This window comes from Mya arenaria, chromosome 15 (assembly GCF_026914265.1).
Source record: "Mya arenaria isolate MELC-2E11 chromosome 15, ASM2691426v1".
Taxonomy (NCBI): Eukaryota; Metazoa; Mollusca; class Bivalvia; order Myida; family Myidae; genus Mya; species Mya arenaria.
In genome coordinates this window covers 49,394,350-49,415,548 of record NC_069136.1, presented here as the reverse complement: position 1 = coordinate 49,415,548, position 21,199 = coordinate 49,394,350, and the positions used below count along the sequence as shown (strand labels likewise).

General features: G+C 38.0%; 3 protein-coding genes across 4 annotated transcripts in view; 2 read left to right on the top strand and 1 right to left on the bottom strand.

Annotated features, from left to right (window-relative positions):
- Positions 1-12,221, top strand: part of LOC128219560 (protein Wnt-11b-2-like) — a 50,166-nt gene extending 37,945 nt beyond the window's left edge. For both annotated transcript variants that reach the window (XM_052927380.1, XM_052927378.1), the window contains 5 exons: positions 1,421-1,653; positions 5,488-5,616; positions 5,934-6,076; positions 10,209-10,501; positions 11,033-12,221. In XM_052927380.1, the coding sequence (XP_052783340.1) occupies positions 1,421-1,653; positions 5,488-5,616; positions 5,934-6,076; positions 10,209-10,501; positions 11,033-11,207 (973 nt within the window). In that variant the 3' untranslated portion in view covers positions 11,208-12,221. The remainder of the gene's footprint in view (positions 1-1,420; positions 1,654-5,487; positions 5,617-5,933; positions 6,077-10,208; positions 10,502-11,032) is intronic.
- A 1,240-nt stretch (positions 12,222-13,461) lies between these two features.
- Positions 13,462-14,552, top strand: LOC128219451 (uncharacterized). Its single transcript, XM_052927261.1, has 2 exons — positions 13,462-13,605; positions 13,851-14,552. Exons 1-2 carry the CDS (start codon positions 13,462-13,464, stop codon positions 14,550-14,552), a joined length of 846 nt encoding a protein of 281 aa, XP_052783221.1.
- Positions 14,553-14,832: 280 nt separating this feature from the next.
- Positions 14,833-20,031, bottom strand: LOC128218860 (von Willebrand factor D and EGF domain-containing protein-like). Its single transcript, XM_052926594.1, has 8 exons — positions 19,978-20,031; positions 19,389-19,524; positions 18,551-18,668; positions 17,982-18,084; positions 17,580-17,685; positions 16,943-17,076; positions 15,917-16,058; positions 14,833-15,061 (listed from the first exon to the last, which is right to left on the bottom strand). The coding sequence occupies exons 1-8, from the start codon at positions 20,020-20,022 to the stop codon at positions 14,901-14,903; spliced, it is 945 nt and encodes a 314-aa protein (XP_052782554.1). The 5' UTR covers positions 20,023-20,031; the 3' UTR covers positions 14,833-14,900.
- Positions 20,032-21,199: the final 1,168 nt, after the last annotated feature.

The following is a 21,199-nucleotide window of genomic DNA, read 5'->3' as shown; positions in this document are numbered from 1 at the left end:
ATCAATGAAAAGTATTGAATTAAATTCATTTCCTGGTTACGAAGATGGAAATATCTTTATCAAATAGAAACAATCACAACCAATCCATAATACTTGCAAAAAAATACAAATGCTTTCTCACTATCAGTCATAATCTGATAAAATTTTCTTTCGTAAAATTTGTTCAACTCCTTTTAACACAGATGTTTCAAAGGTTGATGGATTTTGATTGCTAAAAATTGAACCTAAAAACTAATAGAAAAATGAAACTTTGAAAAAAAATATGTCTTGGCACACCATACCATGTTTTGCTCTGTGGAAGGCCCTTAAGAACCGTTCACCAAGAATTTTGTTATATATACCCTTGTTCTTATTTGAAGATTCCATAAACTTAAATAGTGTACTATATGCCGAATATATAAACATTTTCTCATTAGCAATGGTACTATCTTCAGCACTGAAAATAATGACTGAAGGTAAAAAGGTCACTACAGGGTCATTCGAGATAAACCAATCAGAGAAAAGCATGAATGTTTTCATATATACGAGAGTCTTAGAAGAAAACTTGTCTGTCAAAATGGTTCTGTTTTATTGTAAAATAATTCACATATCTAAGACAGACACAGGAAAAATAATGAAATTCGTATCCAGATTCTTGCTCTATAGAGAGAAATACAACCTCTGTTCATAAACTAAGAAGATAAACTGGAAAATAAAAACTGATAAGTTCCTATTAAATTTAAACTTATTAGACTGTTTTATTTACTGTGTGTTGTATTGATTATGGATAATGAGCAGTCATATCGTGCATATTTCAAGTGTTATGGCGCAGGGGATATTTTATGATGCTTCAAATGGCTGTTTTCAGACTTATTTTCTCATTAAAATGATTTGGAATGGCTGACATACGGTGAAAAATGTCTCATTAAGCTGATTGAATTTGAAAAGTAGACAATAAACTCTGAAACTCGTAAATTCTTATTTATGTCTTGAACGTAACGCCTAGAAAATTCATTTCAAACACGACAGGAAGACGCTATTTATTTGATTTGGTGTTTTTCTGTACCTCTAATTTTAGTTGTACCCCGAAACAACAAATTGCTTGTGAAATCCATAAACTTCAGTGCAAATGGTTATACCTACTTACAGTTTGTAAGATGTGTTTTTTTAAGTTCTTAGCAGTTGCCCTACCCACACTTTTCTGTGGGAAGGTCTTTAGACAAATGATGTTTAACTGTTTTATTTGTGAAATAATGACCTAACCACTAAACAGGAGAACCGGGGAATGGGAGTGGGAGCATTTTGTGAGTCGGTCGGGCTCCGGCCAAACAAAAGTACATGTATATATATTGATGGCCTTATATTCAAACTTAAATGTTAAACTTCTTTACTTCTTCTTCTTCTTCTTCACATGACTTCAATTCACCACTTCCGTTTTCAGGGCACTGTACCGGAACCGTCAGAAGACGTGGACGAACGGCAAGGAGTGCCGGAAGTCGTATGGCCTATCCTCCCAACAGATCAAACTCTGCCAGGGGCACTTAGATCTTATGGGAACGGTGGCCATCGCCAGCGGCAAGGGCATCGATGCTTGTACGCGCCAATTTTATGACCGCAGGTGGAATTGCTCATCGCTGTCCCAGGCGCCCAAACTTACTAAGGACCTCAAGCGTGGTATGTACCTTACTGTAAATGTTTCTTACCTCGGAAGACAAGTCTTTGTTTTGGTTTTGAGCACGTGGAACAGCGTAAAAAAGTGGATGGTTAAACAAATCGAAATATAATTATCTAAAATAATGTGCACATAAAAACATTTTCAAAAACGGTCGAAATCCGTTATGTCGACCTCTGTAATCACACTGTTCTGGTTATGTCGAACATAATGGTTTTTTTTTATATTTTATTTGGTAAATTGGTTATGTCAAACGTTCGTTACCTCGAAATATTTCCGGAGGTCCCGACGACTTCGACATAACGAGTCTCGTCTGTTTGTACATTCAAAAGGTGCATTAATTACCTAATGGTAAGTACCGATGGTGCTGACATCGTAAAATCGAAATAATGGCTTGTTGAAATACGGTTGTAAGGATTCTGTAGCATCGGCCTTCGAAGACTTTCTACGGCAAACCTTGGGTAGATTGAAAAAGCTAGTGTTTTTAAAAACCACCGACAACGAGTAGATTAACTTAAGTGAGATTATTTCCTTATCGTGCGTATAAAGACGAACAAATTGGTAAAACTCGTTTCAAAACAGAAACGTTCTCATCGTATCTTGACAAATAGAACATTAAGATATTTTTATAGGCGCTAAAAACCTGGATGCTCTCAAATTAATCAAATATTACATTTTCATATCTCGTTTGATGTGTTGAAGGTACATGATTTATTCTCCGACTTAAGATGTTCATTTGGCATAAAGCTACGACGCATTTGTACCCCATAGTTTAATAACGATTCCCATTTGTTATCGAACCAGATATCTTATAATTCCAAACTAAATTAAGATTACACGTTAACCCTCTTACCCTTAGCGAAGGTGGTGAATGCCTTGTATTTCCACTATAATTTCTTGTCATTATTCATAACTACTGAATATTGTTTTTGGAATTTCTTCGGTTTTTCGACATTGATGAGACAAAATTGCGGAAATTTATCATGTAAGAATGCTTTGCACGGCTAGATAAAATGATTGAAATGTTATGACGGAGGTTGATTAAATGTTTATTTTGGAGCTGGAAATCCGAAACATTGATGCACCTGGCTACAAGGTGTACGTCTTCATTTGTCAAACTAATAGTTCTGCCATTTTCTTTTTCATTTTCTTCTGCAAGGTCACGTTCTGTACTTCACTTATTTTGTCTATAGATATCAAAACAATTACTACAATTCTTTCCCAAATATTTGTTCTGGAGACGTTCATATTCTGCAACTTTCAATATTTTGGTTATTTCTACTTGCAAACATTGATTAATATGTTGAGCATACCATCATTATTGTATGAAATTAAAACAATACCAAACACACTCTATTTCTATTGTAATTACTTTAGTCAATGTTACTTAAATCGTCAATACTGGTACCAGGCGCGTAGTTTACTATACGCAGATACGCAGTTGCGTAATGAAATTTTGACAGGTCGACATTTTTGTCATACCAAAACCCCCGAATTTGAAATCAAAAGCGAAAGTGGAGTAGGGGGTGAAGGGGTCAATATGCTATCCTTCAATCGATCTGCGTAATCCCTACATGGCCCTAGCTACGCGCCTGTATACGTATGGTAAACAAAGCACCTTTTCTATAAGTTAGTTTTAAGTACAAGACAATCCATAGATTGGGATTGTATTGGCTCACAAATCCACCCAAGCCAGACATTTTGAGTGAGACAGCATCAGTGTTGTATGTTTTTTCCCTGGGTTTATTATTTCCTGTAGGTTGTTTTCATATGCAAAATAAACGTCAACTATGTATGCGTAAACTGATAAAATAACGTTCCACTGAATATTTGCGGCGACGCCTGGCTACCATATGATAGAAATACGGTACTTCTTGACAAGGCGTAGTAATTTATCGCCTGTTTTCACTCCGGCAGAAAATAGTTCACAGCGGGTATCGACGCCATCTTAGGATGAAACACTAATATTAACATTCTTAAGGAACAATACTGTCTGGATCTTTACATCATACACACTGAAAATGAAATTACATGGTGTAAGATGAGTTTCACAGTGGGGTCATGACTATAAATGTTAAGACTGAATATAAGCCGCATCATGATCTACAAGCTACCCTTTTGGTCCAGTTTTGAGTTTATAGAACAGAATAGAACAGAACCATTATTTTGACATACGCATAAACAGCTCATCGTCACATTATACAAAAACAAAATACAGACAGACTGAACGTTAATATATGCATACTTACATTACAATTCGGTTTGTTACCTATTATAGGGTTTCCAAAATCTGTTGAATCAATGCTAGGGATAAATCAATGATCAATACAAGTAATCGATTATTTACCATTGGAATCGGTGATAATCCATTGCTTAAAAATATGAACTCAAAGTGGCTTTACCGATTATATCCGACGATAGATTATGATTTTATAACGACTTTTAATCACAACTCTTGGAAAATTTGCAATTTCTGGAATAAAAAATGAAGAAATCAACTGATAAAATGCATGTAATCAAAGTGACTTTTTATCCTATGATAGATTAAGATTTTAGACCAATTTGTATTCACTAGTCTTGGAAAATCTGCAATTGCTGGAATAAAAAATGAAGACATCAGCTGATAGTATGTATGTAATCAAATCACATCAAAGGCAGTGTTTTGGGAATGAATAATTAACACTCAAATTAAGGTAATCAGCTGTATGCTATATCCCATCACCGAAATGTCTGACTTTTCATCAAATTAACCAGCGAATGATTTATCTTCCCGACAGGGTGCACTTACATATCCATAAAATTAAACAACTTTATAGCAAAATAGTGTATGCTTCTTAACATTACGATTTATTAATTTATTAACTACTACAAGATTACGATTTTATGTTAATTCATCTATAAACCCGACCACCCAACCATCAGCAAGATTGAGTTTCTAATGGGTTGATATTGTAATCGGGGTGATATGTCGAAGATTTCTCCGTAAATCAAGATTTAATTAGGACAGAAGTCATTCTTCATTATTCGTGTACTGCTTGGCACTTCTTTCCTACAATTTAATTTTTGGTTGTAGAATAAAATTTAGAAGTAAAGAAAGAACCCTGTTGTTTTTTTATTGCTGTAAATACGTTTACCTTATTTTTCAATGCGTTTCGAACTGTCGAATAAGCGGGCGTTAAAGCATATTTAAATAAAATACACATATGAAATACCATTTATGAGTACACTATGGCTATTAAACAATGTTTGATGAAGTCAAGCATGAATTAAATTAATTTAGAATAGTTTTTTAGGGATGCAGCAGTAAATATAAAACAATATGTTTAATATGTCACATTCTTATTCGATTTTATTTATAATTTTCTGTGCATTTGATACAACACATTTTATTTTTACTATCGATCACTTCTAAACCTTAGTTGAAACAAATCACCACAATTTTATTTATTGGCTTCACCTGTTCAACATCAACTTAATGTAATATTGTGTATGTGTTCGCCATTTAATAGCCTCTAAGGTCAATGAGCACAGAATGTACATAATCCGTTGCAAACTACCTCACAAATTCGATAACGCTGATACTGATACTGCTTCTGCTGCTACTGCTGCTGACGATGAAAATGTTGGTGATGATGATGATGATGATGATGATGATGATGATGATGATGATGATGATGATGATGATGATGATGATGGTGATGATGATGATGATGGTTGTGGTTGATGTGGTGATTGTTGTTGTGGTATCTTTAAACGCCTTCAATTTTCGCAAAGAACCTGACATTCTGTTGTACCTGAACGACTAAGTTGCATCACTTACGTGTTTGATATTTCAGGAACACGGGAACAAGCGTTCGCTTACGCCATGGCGTCGGCAGCGTTGACGCATTCGATCGCGCGGGCGTGCAGCGTCGGTATAACAACCAAGTGCTCGTGTGGAAAACTTCCAAGCGAGGCTCCAACAGGTAAGATAATATGAATATTTAAGTAGTGGAAGTGGCTGAAATATACATCTTAAGCCTATTAAAATCCAAGTTTATGCTAAAATACACACTAACTGGCAAATTGTAATGTTTAAAATATATAATTCTTTTGAAATTAAAAGAAAAATATCGTTAGTCTACAGCAGAGGCTCATACGTTACAATCAGTATAGCATATGATGTATACAATTTTGTGTGCATTATATTCTTGGAAATAATAAGTTAAGACCAAATACACGAAGGAAGTTGCTGTAAGACACTGAATCTTATGGAAATAAAATGGCTGTGTTAAACTCACAGGTGACTATAAATGGGGCGGGTGCGGAGATGACGTCGAGTTCGGGCTCCGTTTCAGCGAGCTGTTTACGGACTACCATGTGGACAAAACCTCCAAGAAAAAGAAAACCATGATGAATTCGCATAATACAGCGGCCGGAAACAAGGTTTGCTACATTTTCATTAGATGGTGAACAATGATTCCGTTAGTGAGCTTACACATTTTTTTATTTCTCTATGCGGCGAATGTTTTTTTATCCCTTATCTGCAGTAAACAACTTGGTATCTACATCATCCCAACATAGTGTCGCATATCCTGGGTGTTTTAACTGTCACAGCGTAACAACTTGGTATCTACATCATCCCAATATAGTGTCGCATATCCTGGGTGTTTTAACTGTCACAGCGTATTATAAAATTAAGTTGCTATACGATAAAACGTTAAGACCTCCCAAATGTGAAAGACGCCGAACAGGTATTTGAACAAGAACTACCAAGAAGCCCGAGATAGCGACCTGGTAGGCTCCTGTACATTCTGACACCATTAGCGCAATCCTCCGTCGGCTAGATTGATTAAGCGATTCCTTAATTCCCGACGACAGTGTAGACACGGTCAGTTGTACCTTTGCCGACAAACAAGCACAGTACATGTGGTTTCCGTTAGGTTAATAGGAGTAACATAATCCTAGTCGATTGATAGCTCCTCACTATAATTGCTGGACATATTTTTAAGAAATACCACCAATGTTGTTCGACAATTCTCTCTGACTGTCTTGGTATAGAGCGTTAATGAAAGTTTCAGCACTTTTCTTTTTAACATTGTTCGATTTCAAATTATTGCAAGAAAGACTGTTTACCACCAGGGGTGTAGCCAGCCTTCTATTCATGTGGATTCAAAATTGTGCTAGGGTGTCCGGGGACATGCCCCCTTGGACAATTTTGAAAAACGTGGTGCAATCTGGTGCATTCTAGGCGTTCTGAGATGCTTTCTTTAGTAAAATGGACAGTTTTAGGATCATGTAGTCAAGCACGCATACTGCTACTTTGGCTGATTGTTTTGACTTTTTGTCAGAATCAAGTATATCCAGCTACGCGCCTGACCACCATATGCAATATAATTGAAACGATGAACTGTTCTAAAGAGCAAATAATAGCAAAAGAATGCAATCAAAGTTTAAAGGCGATTCCGTGGCTATATATATAATGAGACTTGTTGGCTTCAATGTAGTGGACAAACAGTGATGCATTTCGCATCTCTTTTGCAATCATGATACTTGAAAATTGGTAATACTAAAATATGCAAGACACCGACGTCGTTGGGAAAAAAACTCAACTCGGCTTGGCTGGTTTGAGATACCTGTACAAATTGTCTAGAAAAATACAAAAAATAGGAAACATTTACTGCGAAAAAAACAACACGCTTATCCTCATTTCTACAAATTCACACAACACAAAAAATGCACATCATCTTGTTAACCCCGTGATACAGTGTTTTTCTGACACATTTCATTATAAAATAAAACGCTCTTTTATCACATTACAATAACATGCAAAGAATTGCCAACAATTTTAATTTGCATCCGCCAGTGGCTTATTAGCGAATTTTGGCAGGGGAATAGAAATCAGTGAAACTCGTTGATAAAGTATGGGGCACATAGGAAAACAACAAATATCAGACGTCTAGTGCCTTAAGGTGGAGGTCAGATGCACGTGGAACGTGTAAATATCGAAATAGGACCACGCTGTTAATAGCTTGACACCTTAAATAACATAGCAACTAACGTTATTCTAGGATCTTAGTTAACAGACAACTTGAAATACCATTGGCACTGTGTTGTTTTTAAATCTTTAAATAAACGTTTACATGCTGTAGTTGCGGTTTCACGAAATTCAAACGCATATTGATGTGAACAGTTTCTGTATAACGTCTGCTATACAAAGCATCGAAATTTTGTTTTCACCAAGAGAAAAATCATAGCATTATAGAAGAAAATATACTCAAAGTTCACAAACATGTTTGACAGACGGCCAATTTGCTTAAGTTTACGACTATTTAACACGTCACGTGATTGTAGACACGTGGTTTAAACATTGGGGCAAGCCAGAGTTTTCTCTTCTGGACAAAGAAACGTTTCATTACAGTTTATCGCCTCTGCTGCATTAAACAGTTATACATTTAATGAGCAATTAATGCATGTGCATGTGTATTCGTCATTGTAGACCTTCTTTGCATTCTTTTGCTTTATTAGACGCGGCCTATAGAGATACATGTTTACACGTTTTTAATGCACAAGGGTCTATGGAGTTTTTATTGTACGAACAATGAATACTTATCTATAGCACATTTCTTTCAACTGTCCTTAATCTATGTTGAAAAGGAACCGCATTGATGTCCATGAATAGTTCAACAATCGATATATAACATAACAACATTTGTATAAACAAATGTTAGGCAGACGGGTAAAACGATAATGTACAAACGTTTTTGCTGCAATTTTATTTAGACTGGTCGCTGGTCAGACACAGGGGTTATTTCCCTTTGTGAAGGGAAATCCATGCCCTAAATTGTAACATATGCACGCGCATATCTGTTGAAAAGTTTAACGATAAGAACCACAGGGTTCAAGTCTGTAGTTTACCTCAATGCTAGGATTACTGCAATAGCCATTCGGTTGTTGGGGGATTCATGTTTTATTTAATCTTCAACGTGTTAACATTTTCTTGATTTAATATATTATATAATCACTTACATGTATTAGAATGTTTGAACTTATGTTTACCCTCATTAGAATTATAATCAAAATATATATATTCACACTTAAACCTATTCAGCCGCGTCTTTGATGTCTTCCACAAAGCTTTGTCTTGTTCTGTCTAAGAGTAGTGTAACAGGGAGCACACTGGTAGACTGGTATACACTGGTAGACCAGTCTGTCATGTTACAGGGAGTACACTCGTAGACCAGTCTGTCATGTAACAGGGAGCACACTGGTAGACCAGTCTGTCATGTAACAGGGAGCACACTGGTAGACCAGTCTGTCATGTAACAGGGAGCACACTGGTAGACCAGTCTGTCTTGTAACAGGGAGCACACTGGTAGACCAGTCTGTCTTCTAACAGGGAGCACACTGGTAGACCAGTCTGTCTTCTAACAGGGAGCACACTGGTCTGTCTTGTGAGACGCTTGACCAAAGATTAGCCTCTAACCGAAATCATGCCCTTGCATGAAACAGACGTTGTACCAAAACACGTTTACATGATTTTGCAAAGAATTCTTGCCTCAGTAAGAGTATGTATATAATATATCTATTAATTCTCGTATTGTTTGTTAGAGAAAGATCAGGCATAATGGTTCTTGACTCACACACGTGAACGAGGTTAAAACTATCAAGGGGCTTTGTAGAACAGCTTAGCCCAATTAGCCTTTTACGAGATCCCAAAAAACTCCCAATTACATATCAGTCAATTAAACCAATTCATCTCGCCTCAAGTTTAAAGCCCTTCTCTGCAATAAAACGTCAAAGCCTAAACCATGATAAGCCCTCTTACTTATTGCCAACGATAGGTGTTGCCAGTAAAGCAGTACTTTGCACACAGGGCAGATGTTATACTGTAATATCTACGAACACTTTGAGCTTTTGATGATTTCCATACCACGATAATTGCGGTGGTTTTCGCTTTTGAGGAGATATTTTGGAATAAATAACTGGTGTTTTACGACTTCGAACCTGATTGGAAGCCTATACTTTTGACGTTTTGTAGGTGTATCTCCATCGTTACAAACGTCTGAGTTTAATTAGTGGTTCCGTTGACGTCACTATGTCAAGTTTACATGGACAATCTAAAGTAATAATGACTGGTCCCCTGTTGCTCGAATACAGCTCTTTTAGACCACCAATATCTCACAAAATAAACGCGACATCAATTGTATACCATCGCTTAGTCTTCTCATACGAAATACAATAAATTGAAGACGATCAACTAGTTGTAACAATTGTTCCAAGTTTACCTTTTATTTCAACTTAGAAGAAAAAAGTAATAAAATACGCCCAAAATGCACGATTTCGGACCAGAAATTGTTAAAGTTTCTTAGAGAGAGTACTCCCCAAACGCATCTGCCTGCACTTAAGTCTTAGAGAGAATTCGGTTCTGAAGGAGGGGCGCAAGTCGAATGGTTACGCCCCTCCAATGTGAAATCCTGGATTCGCCCCTGGGTTTCAGTATGTATCAACGTTCGTACAGAATTCTTTTCTGGACTACCTATAGGACTTATATAATTAATTTTTTGTTTCCCTCCAGGTCGTATACGACAGTCTGACGACGGCATGCAAGTGTCACGGCGTTTCCGGTTCCTGCTCCATCAAGACCTGCTGGCGATCGCTTGCCGACTTTGATGATATCGCAGAAACGCTTAAGGACAAGTTCGGAATGGCGATCGAAGTAAAACGGAAGCGGAAGGGAGAATTCCATAAGTTTGTGCCCCGCTATAAGAAGATGGATTCCATTCCTATGGACGAGCTTGTCTACGTTTCCAAGTCCCCGGATTATTGTTCTCCCGATAGAAAATTGGGGTCAATAGGCACAAAAGATAGGTATGTTGTTTTCCCGTAAACTTATAGGCTGTCAGAAGTCGTTTGGTGAACGATAACTTAGTAAAAATGGATGTTAAGGGAGATCATACATTCTAGACAAGAGAAGCGAGCTCTGTAGAGTTATCCCTTAGCTATACATAAATGAAAATTTTCATGAACAAAATACTATGTAACTGGCATTTTTCTGATCTATATTAATTAGAATATAACACATACATTATTACCAAAGTCATATCGTTTATACATCATGGTGTTAAAGCACAATTGTGTTGGTGATTTGACCACATTGGTAAATCATATGACCTTCTGGTAAATAAAAATTATGTTCTGATTGGTGAAGCTGAATAACCGGAAATAAAGGTGAAAATAAATAACAACCCGATTCTAAATCAGAAATCCTGACGAACTGAATGAAATTGTACGTTGTTTCCGCACTTCATCACTCCCAAATTCGTACTTTATGTTACATTTTATACAAATTCAATTATTTATTAAATTGTGATTAATCATATGTGTTTCATTCAATTATAGGTCATGTGACCCGGACAGCACGGGACCGGGCGGATGTGACATCATGTGTTGTGGGCGCGGGTATGAATCTAGTGACGTCACACTCGTGGAGCGGTGCGAGTGTAAATATTACTGGTGCTGTTACGTCAAGTGTAAAACGTGCTCCAAAACGTTACGTGTTCATCGCTGTAGATAATTAACCAATTACAATATTGTTAGATATTTAAATGCAATTTAACCTGACACGTTTGTGCCTTGTGGCTCGCAAAAAAGTGTGAGTTGTCTCAAAGTGAGATTATTAGCGGCGGATGTGGAGTTTAAGCTGTGATATTTGACTTCGATAGATGTGAAATGCTGCAGCCAAGAAATCCGATTATTTATGGGCATGATATTGCAAAGACTGACCATTCAGACAATTGTTGTTTTGCTGAATTGACATCGAAGTGTTATTTCGCTATTCTGTGACCGACAACGGTTTGAATACTGGAGGAAATTTCCAGGCGAGAAAGTGTGAAAAAAATTCTTCAAGAGTTTTTGGTATATTATTTAGTGCTAGGCGATGTTAGAAGAGTGATTCGGCGAACCAGAGACCGAAAAATAAACTCACATCTTCTAAATGTGAGTGGTATTTGAATCTCCAAATAGACACACGCGGTGAAAAGTGTGAACATTTGACGTGAAGTGTGAAAATGGTGATGTTTTTGTTACCTCTTTCATTAATCACACTTATATCCAAAAACACTGTCTTCCATTTGTACCAAATCATTTCATTCACCTTTTTTTAGTTAGTTTTGATAATTGTTATTTTCTCCCTTGTTACTATCTCCTACGCATTTATCTCCCTTGGAGAGTATTTAGAACTCTAAAGGGAGGTAACCGCTGCGTAGATTTGGTTCTTTTAAACAGAGAGACGAACTTTCTAAACACATTCTTCAAACACTGAAGATGCCCCTTATCAGTTATTTTGATATGATTGATTACTATCGATTCCAGCAAACTGTTTCCTCCAGCCACTGTTTTTCGGTTCTTTTGTGTTTATTTAAAAGTTTAAAAATAGTTTTTTTCTTTTTTTTCTGGGTGCAGTCAAAACGTCTACACTACATGTCTTATTTTCGTTATTAATAAAATACAGAACTTTCAAAACACATTTATTTTGCCTGTTAATTCATGTTATTTATGAATGAATTTGTTAGTTATATCACTGTGTAAATATGCCGTTTTGTAAATTTAAATAAATTGTACAAATTGAACCCGTTTTAACCCCCTTACCCTCTCGGAAAACTTGTACTTTTTGGTTGTTGATGAAGAAGCAGCATTGCTTCTTACTTAATTCTGCGATTTGCAGGTCGGAAAATCGGCCACACAACTCGGTTATAGTGTATAACGCCAAACGGCAAACATGTTTCGACTCAACTTTTTTAAGATCTTACTTGACCCAAATGCTTTAGCATTCAATTTAACGTCTGCTGAATTATCGTCACTTTTCCAAATTAAGAGGGCCTCGCTCATGTTCTTGTAAAATATACTTTTTTATTACGAAATATAAAGTTGCTAATCATTAGGAGTGTTAAAACTAAAAAATATCGACAGCTGGAACCCTTCAGCAAATGTTGATATATCGTCGTTGAACACCACAATTTTGCATTGTATTAATAACGGCCTTCAGCGATCCGTTGTTGTGTGATTGGTTAACATTTTAACGTGGTGCTGTCAATGCATTGTTAAAATGTCAAAATATCCACTATGTTGTATAAGACATTGTGGCATAGGGGTTAAGGCGTCGGTTTTCTTTTTGTTCTTGACTTTAGCGGCACGTGGAACCGCACTCCAATAAAACCGAATTTTTTTTTAAATTTAAATCGTACTTTTTCTGCAATTTCGATGTCATAGAGTAAAGTATTGATGAAATAAGTGGGGGTTTTCCGATGCATCATCGTGAAAACTAATTGTTGGTCCAAAACATGAGCGAGTCCCTTTAAATCAAGAAGGATTTTGAAACTGAGGTTATTATTTATTATTTATTCCTTAAAGTCAACAATGCAAGGAATATTAACGTATTTCAAAATGAAACGATTTAATACACCAGACTATTGGGTTGTATTTACATACATTTTCCACTGAATGTATGTTGAGTTTCGATGCTGTACAAACATCGCAATTGTCAAAAATACGGAGCATTCAAATCTTTCCGGAAACGAAATCAAAGCATTTCCTCAAACCAAACTTCTTTGTAAATGTTCTGCTAAGATGAATTAATTGACCACATTCAACAATGTGAAGGTCAAAGGTGAAACTTTTAAAAGTAATGGGATGACCAAACTATGAATTATGGGAAAACTTTAGGAGCAAGAATCGGGCTCAGTTATCAGATTCTAAAATATATTTGAAATCAAGAAAGAAGTACATTTTATTTGGTACGAGTTTTTGAAAACTTTATTTTGTGAACAAACATGGATGATACTTACAATGCAGTGAAAGAAATTTTAAACAAGAAAGAGGATTTCATCCGACGTCATATTGTCTTGTCGACTTCCGTTATTCAGCTGCTTAAAAAGCATGACGTCATAGGGCAGTTCACTTACGATCAGATGATGGTAAGTTTCGTAAACATAGTCTCGTTTTCATTGTTTAAAACAACAGACAACACATTTTTATCAAAGATTGGAATGCTATATTTTATTTGTGAAAATAAATTGTTCTTTACAATTCCTTTATGGCCATGATAAATCTTTTTCGACGGGTCATAAACTGTATTACAATATGCACCTCGCCAACGACCTCAAAAAAGACGCGAAACAGTCGGACCATTAACTGGGGGCGAACTGTTTTAACTTTGCAGGCGAATGCATCCAACACAGACAAGCAGATGACATTACTTCTCGTCTGCATAAAGACACGTGGTCTCGCGTCGTTCCAGGGATTTCTGCAAGTTCTTAGAATAACGTTCCATGGCTGGATAGCAGATGATATTCTCGAGTGTAACATCGATCGATCAGCTGTCGTAACTTCCGGTCTTATAACAGTTCGTGACGTCATCAGTAAAGCTCACCAAGACAACCTGGCACAGAAAAACGCGATTCAGGACTTTAAACTCGAACAAAAACATATCGAGGTTGATAGCGGAAGGGTTAACAGCCGATCCCCGAGCAGACGACATGAATATACCTCTATAAGAGAGCGCGAGAAAGATGACATAAGACGTTACCCGAAATCTCGCAGTTCGGAGGTAAACTCGCCGATTACGCAGATTCCCGAGAATCTACGGCATTTACAGCGAACGTTCGATACAGAAACCGCATCTACCCGGAAGTCACTCGCCGTATTGAAGCAAGAGGAAGTAACTATCAAAGCGCTACTGCAACAGAACCTTCGGGAACAACAGGATATGCTGATGAAGCAGGAAACGCTGATAGAAATCAAGTCCCGCATTAAAGAGATAAATCAATCGGCTGCGCATCTTTTCAAACCGGATCCAGATAAAGAGGTAACTAGGCAACGGCTTCGTCTGCTACAAAGCGTGCCATGGGATGTCAGGGATTGACCGAATGTTATGGATTGAAAAATCGTCGGCAGGCGACATAAACGGTATGCATTATATTAATGCCACACATGAATATCGTTGAAGCGAGGCCCGCGGGGTATTCGACGATGCAATAATTTATTGATTGCCATAATAATTGGCGTTGGTATACAATTTTGTTTTTATTTCATCATTAAAATTATTTCACTCATTTGAGTTTCTAGTATTTGCAGATTTTACACAAAATTTGCACCATTTAAAAAGAGTTCAAAACCTACTTTTAATCTTTAAACACGACGAGAGAAGTAAATATGTTGTATACGAATGTTAGACATAGAGTTTATTCATAGAGAAAGTACAATGAAATTCTCATTGTCCGCACATCTCCGGATGTAGACAGTCGTAGCAGGCGTGTTTGTGCGCACGCGAGCACTGACATCCGGCGTTCTGGCAGCACGCGCACTCCGCGCTCGAGGGGTCGAAGAGGCAGAAACAACCCACATCCGCTGATGTGTACTTGTTCAGGGTGGCTGAAATGTTTAAATGAAGTGAACTTTGAGCTCCATTACTAGGTTAGTTTATATAGTCAAAAGTAAAGCCGCCCATGATAGCTTTTAAAAGTTTTGTTCATTTAAATCGACAAAAAACACTTAGGGCACTACAATTCAAAGAATGGGCCTGTTCTTTCAATGTTAGGTTTGCAATATTGAAAAATCAAACTGTTTACAAGGACAACGGATATATGCAATCGATCGAGGGGCATCACGTGACAAATATTTTAGCTCGTGTTGTGGGACTTCCTCCAAATATGCGAAAGGGCATTTCAATATCTTAGACGGTTTTATATTTAATCATTATTGATATCTTTGACACCGCCGATGGCGACTACAGTGACACCGCGACGGCGACTACAGCGACACCGCAGTCGAATACGACGTCATCAATGCACCGCCGACGGCGACTACAGCGACACCGCAGCCGAATACGACGCCATCAATGCACCGTCGACGGCGACTACAGCGACACCGCATCCGAATACGACGCCATCAATGAACCGCCAATGGCGACTACAGCGACACCGCATCCGAATACGACGTCATCAATGCACCGCCGACGGCGACTACAGCGACACCGCATCCGAATACGACGCCATCAATGCACCGCCGACGGCGACTACAGCGACACCGCATCCGAATACGACCCCATCAATGCACCGCCGACGGCGACTACAGCGACAACGCAGCCGAACACGTCGCCAACAATGCACCGCCGATGGCGACTACAGCGACCGACACCGCAGCCGAAAACGACGGCATTAATGCAAAGCTGTATTCGTTTTTTTCCAACTTCAGAACAATCCAAAAGTTATATCACACCCAACCTACCGGATGGAGGTGCATTGGGACTCGCGCCGGAGTCCGATGACCACGCGGTGTTGTTGACAAGTGGTTGACATGCACCATTGTTATCCAATAAATCCAGGTCACCGGCATCGTAACACGTGTTTTCAATGACGCACGTGTCAGGCTGCAAAACAGGGACAGACCTTCTGACCAAGACTCATATATATTTTGGTGAAGTATAACCAATAATATACTTTATTGATTGGCAGTGTTACCCTTTCTTGTCCCGGCATGAGCTTTACTGCATTTTGACCGAGATGCTTTTAAGCTGCACTTTCACAGATTAAACGATTCGTCAACTTTCTTTTTTTGTCTTGGATCGAGCCATTTTTTTGCGAAAATGCATGGACATTAGTGATATAAGACTGCTGACAAAATATCAGATCGCAGGTTTTCATACTTATATTCAAAACTTAAGTTTCATCCATTTTTCTTAAAGCATTAGTAAAGCTTTTAGACTTAAACCATCAATTTTCGAACGAAAATATGAACATCTGCGATCTTTTGTCAGCAGTCTTATATCACTGGTTGTTAGATATTTACGCAAAAATTGGCTCACTCCAAAACAAAAAATAAATAAAAACAAGTTGTCGAAACGTTAAATCTGTAAGAGTGCATCTTTAAGGAAACATATGCCGACATATTCTGACAGAGTTGCATGATGCAACAGAATATATATATGAGCCCCAACAGGTTCTGCCACCTTCGGGCTAGGCGACGATTTGCTCCTCATGTAGGTGTTTTTCGCATAGCAAAGCATTGCTCTCGTAATAATACATTTATATTTAGATTCTTTAATAATAGAGCACTTACGCAAAAACCGGAAGGCAGAACAAAAAGAAAGAATTCGGAAAAGTTTAACAATGTACACACTTTTAATAAATCATTATTTCAGAACTTCGATCTAATAAGAAAATACGTATGTCAAAAACAAGGCTTTTATCGGGCATATAACTTTAGTCTAAAAGTTAGCGGAGCGTCAAGGACTGTCAACTCACACATGCTTACCTTGATTGTACAGTTCCCGTCATGACATATCATACACCGTGAGTTATAGAGGTAGTAAGGTCGCTCGGGGCTGCTGCTGGTGCCATGGTTGTTGCTCAGAGACACCATGAAGCCCGCCATAGCTTGGCCACGACCTGTGTAGGGAATTCAATATCAACAATATTAGTATTGAACACTTAACTTCAGGGATAAAAACTTTAACCTGATATATGTAGTTAATCAAAGTAATGTAGATTTTCCGATTATTATTCGCTGAAACAAACTCATGTTTTACTATGCTCGTGATATACAGCAGAAGCTACAAGCAGCTTGTCTGACAAATGACAAATGAACTAGGGCATGATTTCATTTACATCTCCGCCGTAGACCGACGTTGGGTTACACTACCGACAACCTAGATGTTTGCGCCGACGTCATATACCGGCGTTTGCTAACATAACAGCAACTATCGAATCGGTGCAGCCTTATTGTATTCAGCCGGATGCATCTATTTTGCAAAAAGGGTATTAACCGGATCATGCAATAATTGGCCAGTTGACCTTATAACTATACTCTGAATTTACATTTAGATATTATATATTGGCAAACTAGACATATCTCATTCCCAGACGTATTTGACTTGGAACATGGTACATACTCAACTCTAGCCTCGGCAGGTTACACACGGCATGATTGGTGGACAGGAACTCCGCCTTGTTCTCTGTGGCCGTGGTATCCATCGTCCACTTCCCATTTAGTCCTTTCTGTGGTCAAGGTCAGGAAAGTTCTTAATATTCATTTTTTTTTCAATTTAGGATATTACTAGCACCTCAAAATTAATTACTGTATTAGCTTCTATGTGTGGTGTTTTGAAATAAATTCACATAATTTTATGAATAAATTGTTTTGTTTTGATTTATATTCAAAACTCCTCACGTAAAAAATTCCCGCCAAGTGAGAAATCAACCCAAAATTGGTCAACACTGTACCCGGGACTTATACACCATACGTATCTAGTATACATGTATATAAGACTAATGCTATTGTCGCACATTTTTACCTGCATTGCCCGAGCGTAGCAGGAAGTGTCCCCGGGCTTGATGTTACCACCCACCAGCACCGGCAGATAACACTCTTCTTCGTTTATTGCGCATGCGCCACCCCTGTGGTAGAATTTAAAAGAGAATGCCATGGTTACAATGTGTGGACCTATTACATAGTGTTTGGTTTGCAGTAACATGGCACTATAGCAAAATGGAATTAACTCGTGCACAAATATAAAAAAAAAAAATCATGATGGATTTTTCTCGAGGAATTTGGGCAAGCCAAGGGATGAGCTGTTTGTCAAGGGACATAACTCAAACATTTATCAAGCCAGAATTGCTTCGCATTGTTACGCATACGAGTATGCTTGCACGCACTGTCATGGCTAACTAGTGTGCGTAGTTTAATGTGAGCATATCGAACGCCGTGTTTTAAGTCATGACGGCAAAAATGCAACTGTTACCGTTTTTGCACATCGCTGCCGACACCAGTAAAGGCAATACCAAAAGAGTTGTGTCTAGCTAAATTTATGTATTATATTTAAAACATAGTAAAAAAACATAGTAAAAAATAACTACGTTTTACCCAGCAACACCTGTAAAGCTTGGCGGCTGTCGGTGGTCGATAGAACAGTCTTCCTCCTCGAATCCCGGTGCGCATGCGCATACGCCATGCACACAGTCGCCATTTCCGGAACAATCGCCTGCAAATGAAAAAAACAATTTGTCACCCATGCGTTTACCAAAAAACGCCTTAGCGTAGCGCACTGCAATGTTGTTGAGTTTGAGTAATAACTCATAAAATGGTGACAGAGATATGACTGAGACATGACCCGAATCGGTATTATAATTTTTAGTTTAGAATTATAAGATTTTTTTTATTTATTAAAAAAATGATTGAGTTTGAAAATCCGGTGCCAGTGACTTATGGACATACTGACGAACAAACAATTGGACAAGCATTACGATTAAGAAACGACTCCATTGGGGGCAGAAAATGGACAAGATTATAAATGTAGACAAATGTACTTTGACTTTGAACCGAGACAGTTCCACCATCGCCTCTGAACATTGCTTTGATGAGTAAAACATGGAACTCAAGGTTCTTCAAGATCCTTCAATACGTGTAGGAGATATGGAACGGGCTAAAATCCTCGAACTAGTACACCTTAACCATTGCAGTTGAAATGTAGATTCTTTCACAATGCTTGATAAGTCAAGTTCTATAAAGGTTCTAACATAAATGTACGAGAATTGCAGCTGACTTGAAACGCTTTTTTCAAATCGTCGTCAATGCACGATGTTCTTGACATTGTCATTGAACTAGGACAGTTCCAATACTGCTTCTGCAAGTTGCTTTGATAAATAGAATCCAAGTATCATATATATATATAAGGATTTAAATATAAACAGGTAAGTTTTACCTGGACATGGTTTAAGTTCCGGTGGTGGCTTGTATGTTCCGTTTCCGTAGTTGGAGGCGTTGGACAGGGCGGCGAACTGACAGTCGGACAACATGGCATCCAGGGAGGACATGGCCATTCCAGGGTCACCGGTCAACTGACGTTAAAATACAAAATTACATCCAGCGTATGACAGGCGTGACTGTATGTTTTCAGAAAGCAAGGTTAAGTGCAATCCTGGCAACACGTCTCAGTTATAGTGCAGCCAGTTTTCATGAATTGATATAAAGGAACATTAGATAATCATTATTGACAAGATAATAAATAGCATAAGGCCGAAGCACGAAACCATTCCTATGGATGGATACTGGGAAATGCCATCCGTCTCGTTTTTGTTTTAGTCCCCATACTTTGCAACGCATAATATTAACACTGCCTCCATCCCTGCAAACCCCTGATGCACATGTGCATCACGTGAACAATATGTAAATCACGTTGTACGCAAGAGAAATGCGTAAGTAAATTAAAAGTCGGACATGAACTTATTTCACTTAATTTTACTTTTTTGGCCACTATAATCCCTGTTCACCTAGTTGATCACTGTTCTTACCTCTAAATCTGTCACGCAAACGTTGACGAGTTCAGTGAGGTCCATGTTGTACACGCGAACAGCACACTCGCGCGCAAACGAGTACTCGTTCAGCTTACTGTAGCACACTCGCCGCGCGTCCGGTTGTGAGATTGTGGGCATCCCGGGTGGCGGGAGGGGTGAGGAATCTGGGAGTGTAATGGGGATATAGGAGTGTGTTTAAACACGGTATCGGGCTTTATTATAATTGTCTTCATATCTAGGTTTATCTGATTAATATAAATATAAATTTGTCTATATTTTGTTACATGTACGTCAAATATTTTGGGGAAAAAAAGTATCTGTTCATCAATCTAAAATATACCTATCGCACAACAAACCTAAATGAGGGCGTTTAAATGGACGGTTAAATTATGGCGTTTTGATTTTACAGAACAAAGCTTGCAAACCATCTTCGTTCATATATTTATGGCAAATATGACACATCAAGCATGCAGTGAAACTATTCGGACACTAAATTGAAGCTTTCGTTTTACTTACAAGAAAATGCATAAGGAGTGGTAGAGATAGGTAAGTGGGTAGTTGCTGCTGTTCTGGCTGTTGTTGTTGCTGTTGTAGTCGTTGTTGTTGTTGTTGTTGTTGTTGAAGTAGCTGTGACGGCCTTAGTCTGTGTCACGTGGGTGATTGGTGCTGCTGACGTCATAGTTGCGGTTGATGATGGCGTCATAGGGTTATTTATATTGTGACAGCCTGGGCAGAGCTGCTGGAGTTAGTGAATATACATAAATCGCAATATATTATATAGATGAACTTTCGTCTTACCCCTGAGAAGGTCTTTATATCAGCAATGTGTTAATGACGAGTAAAGAGTGATTTTGCACCGCACGTTTTTAAAATACCACACTACGAAACCTATATATTTTTTTTATTTTAATATACCTAAATAGACTATACCGTTGAGAATGGAATTGTTGTTGGTGTCGTCTGACATGAAAATTTGTTGTTTGAACATATGCAATAATTCGGTGACGTCACTTGCGGAACTGACGTCATCTCAAAAAGGCTATGTCCGGCTGGTATTCTAAAAGAGAATAGTAAAATGGTGCAGACAATTGTCTTAAATTCATGAAGTATTTATCATTAAATACCATAGATATGTATAGCTGCTTTCGACAATTTGAATTAAAATCGCCATTTAAACTAGGGAAGCAGACGAATGGCTAATTTGATATTCGAATATTCG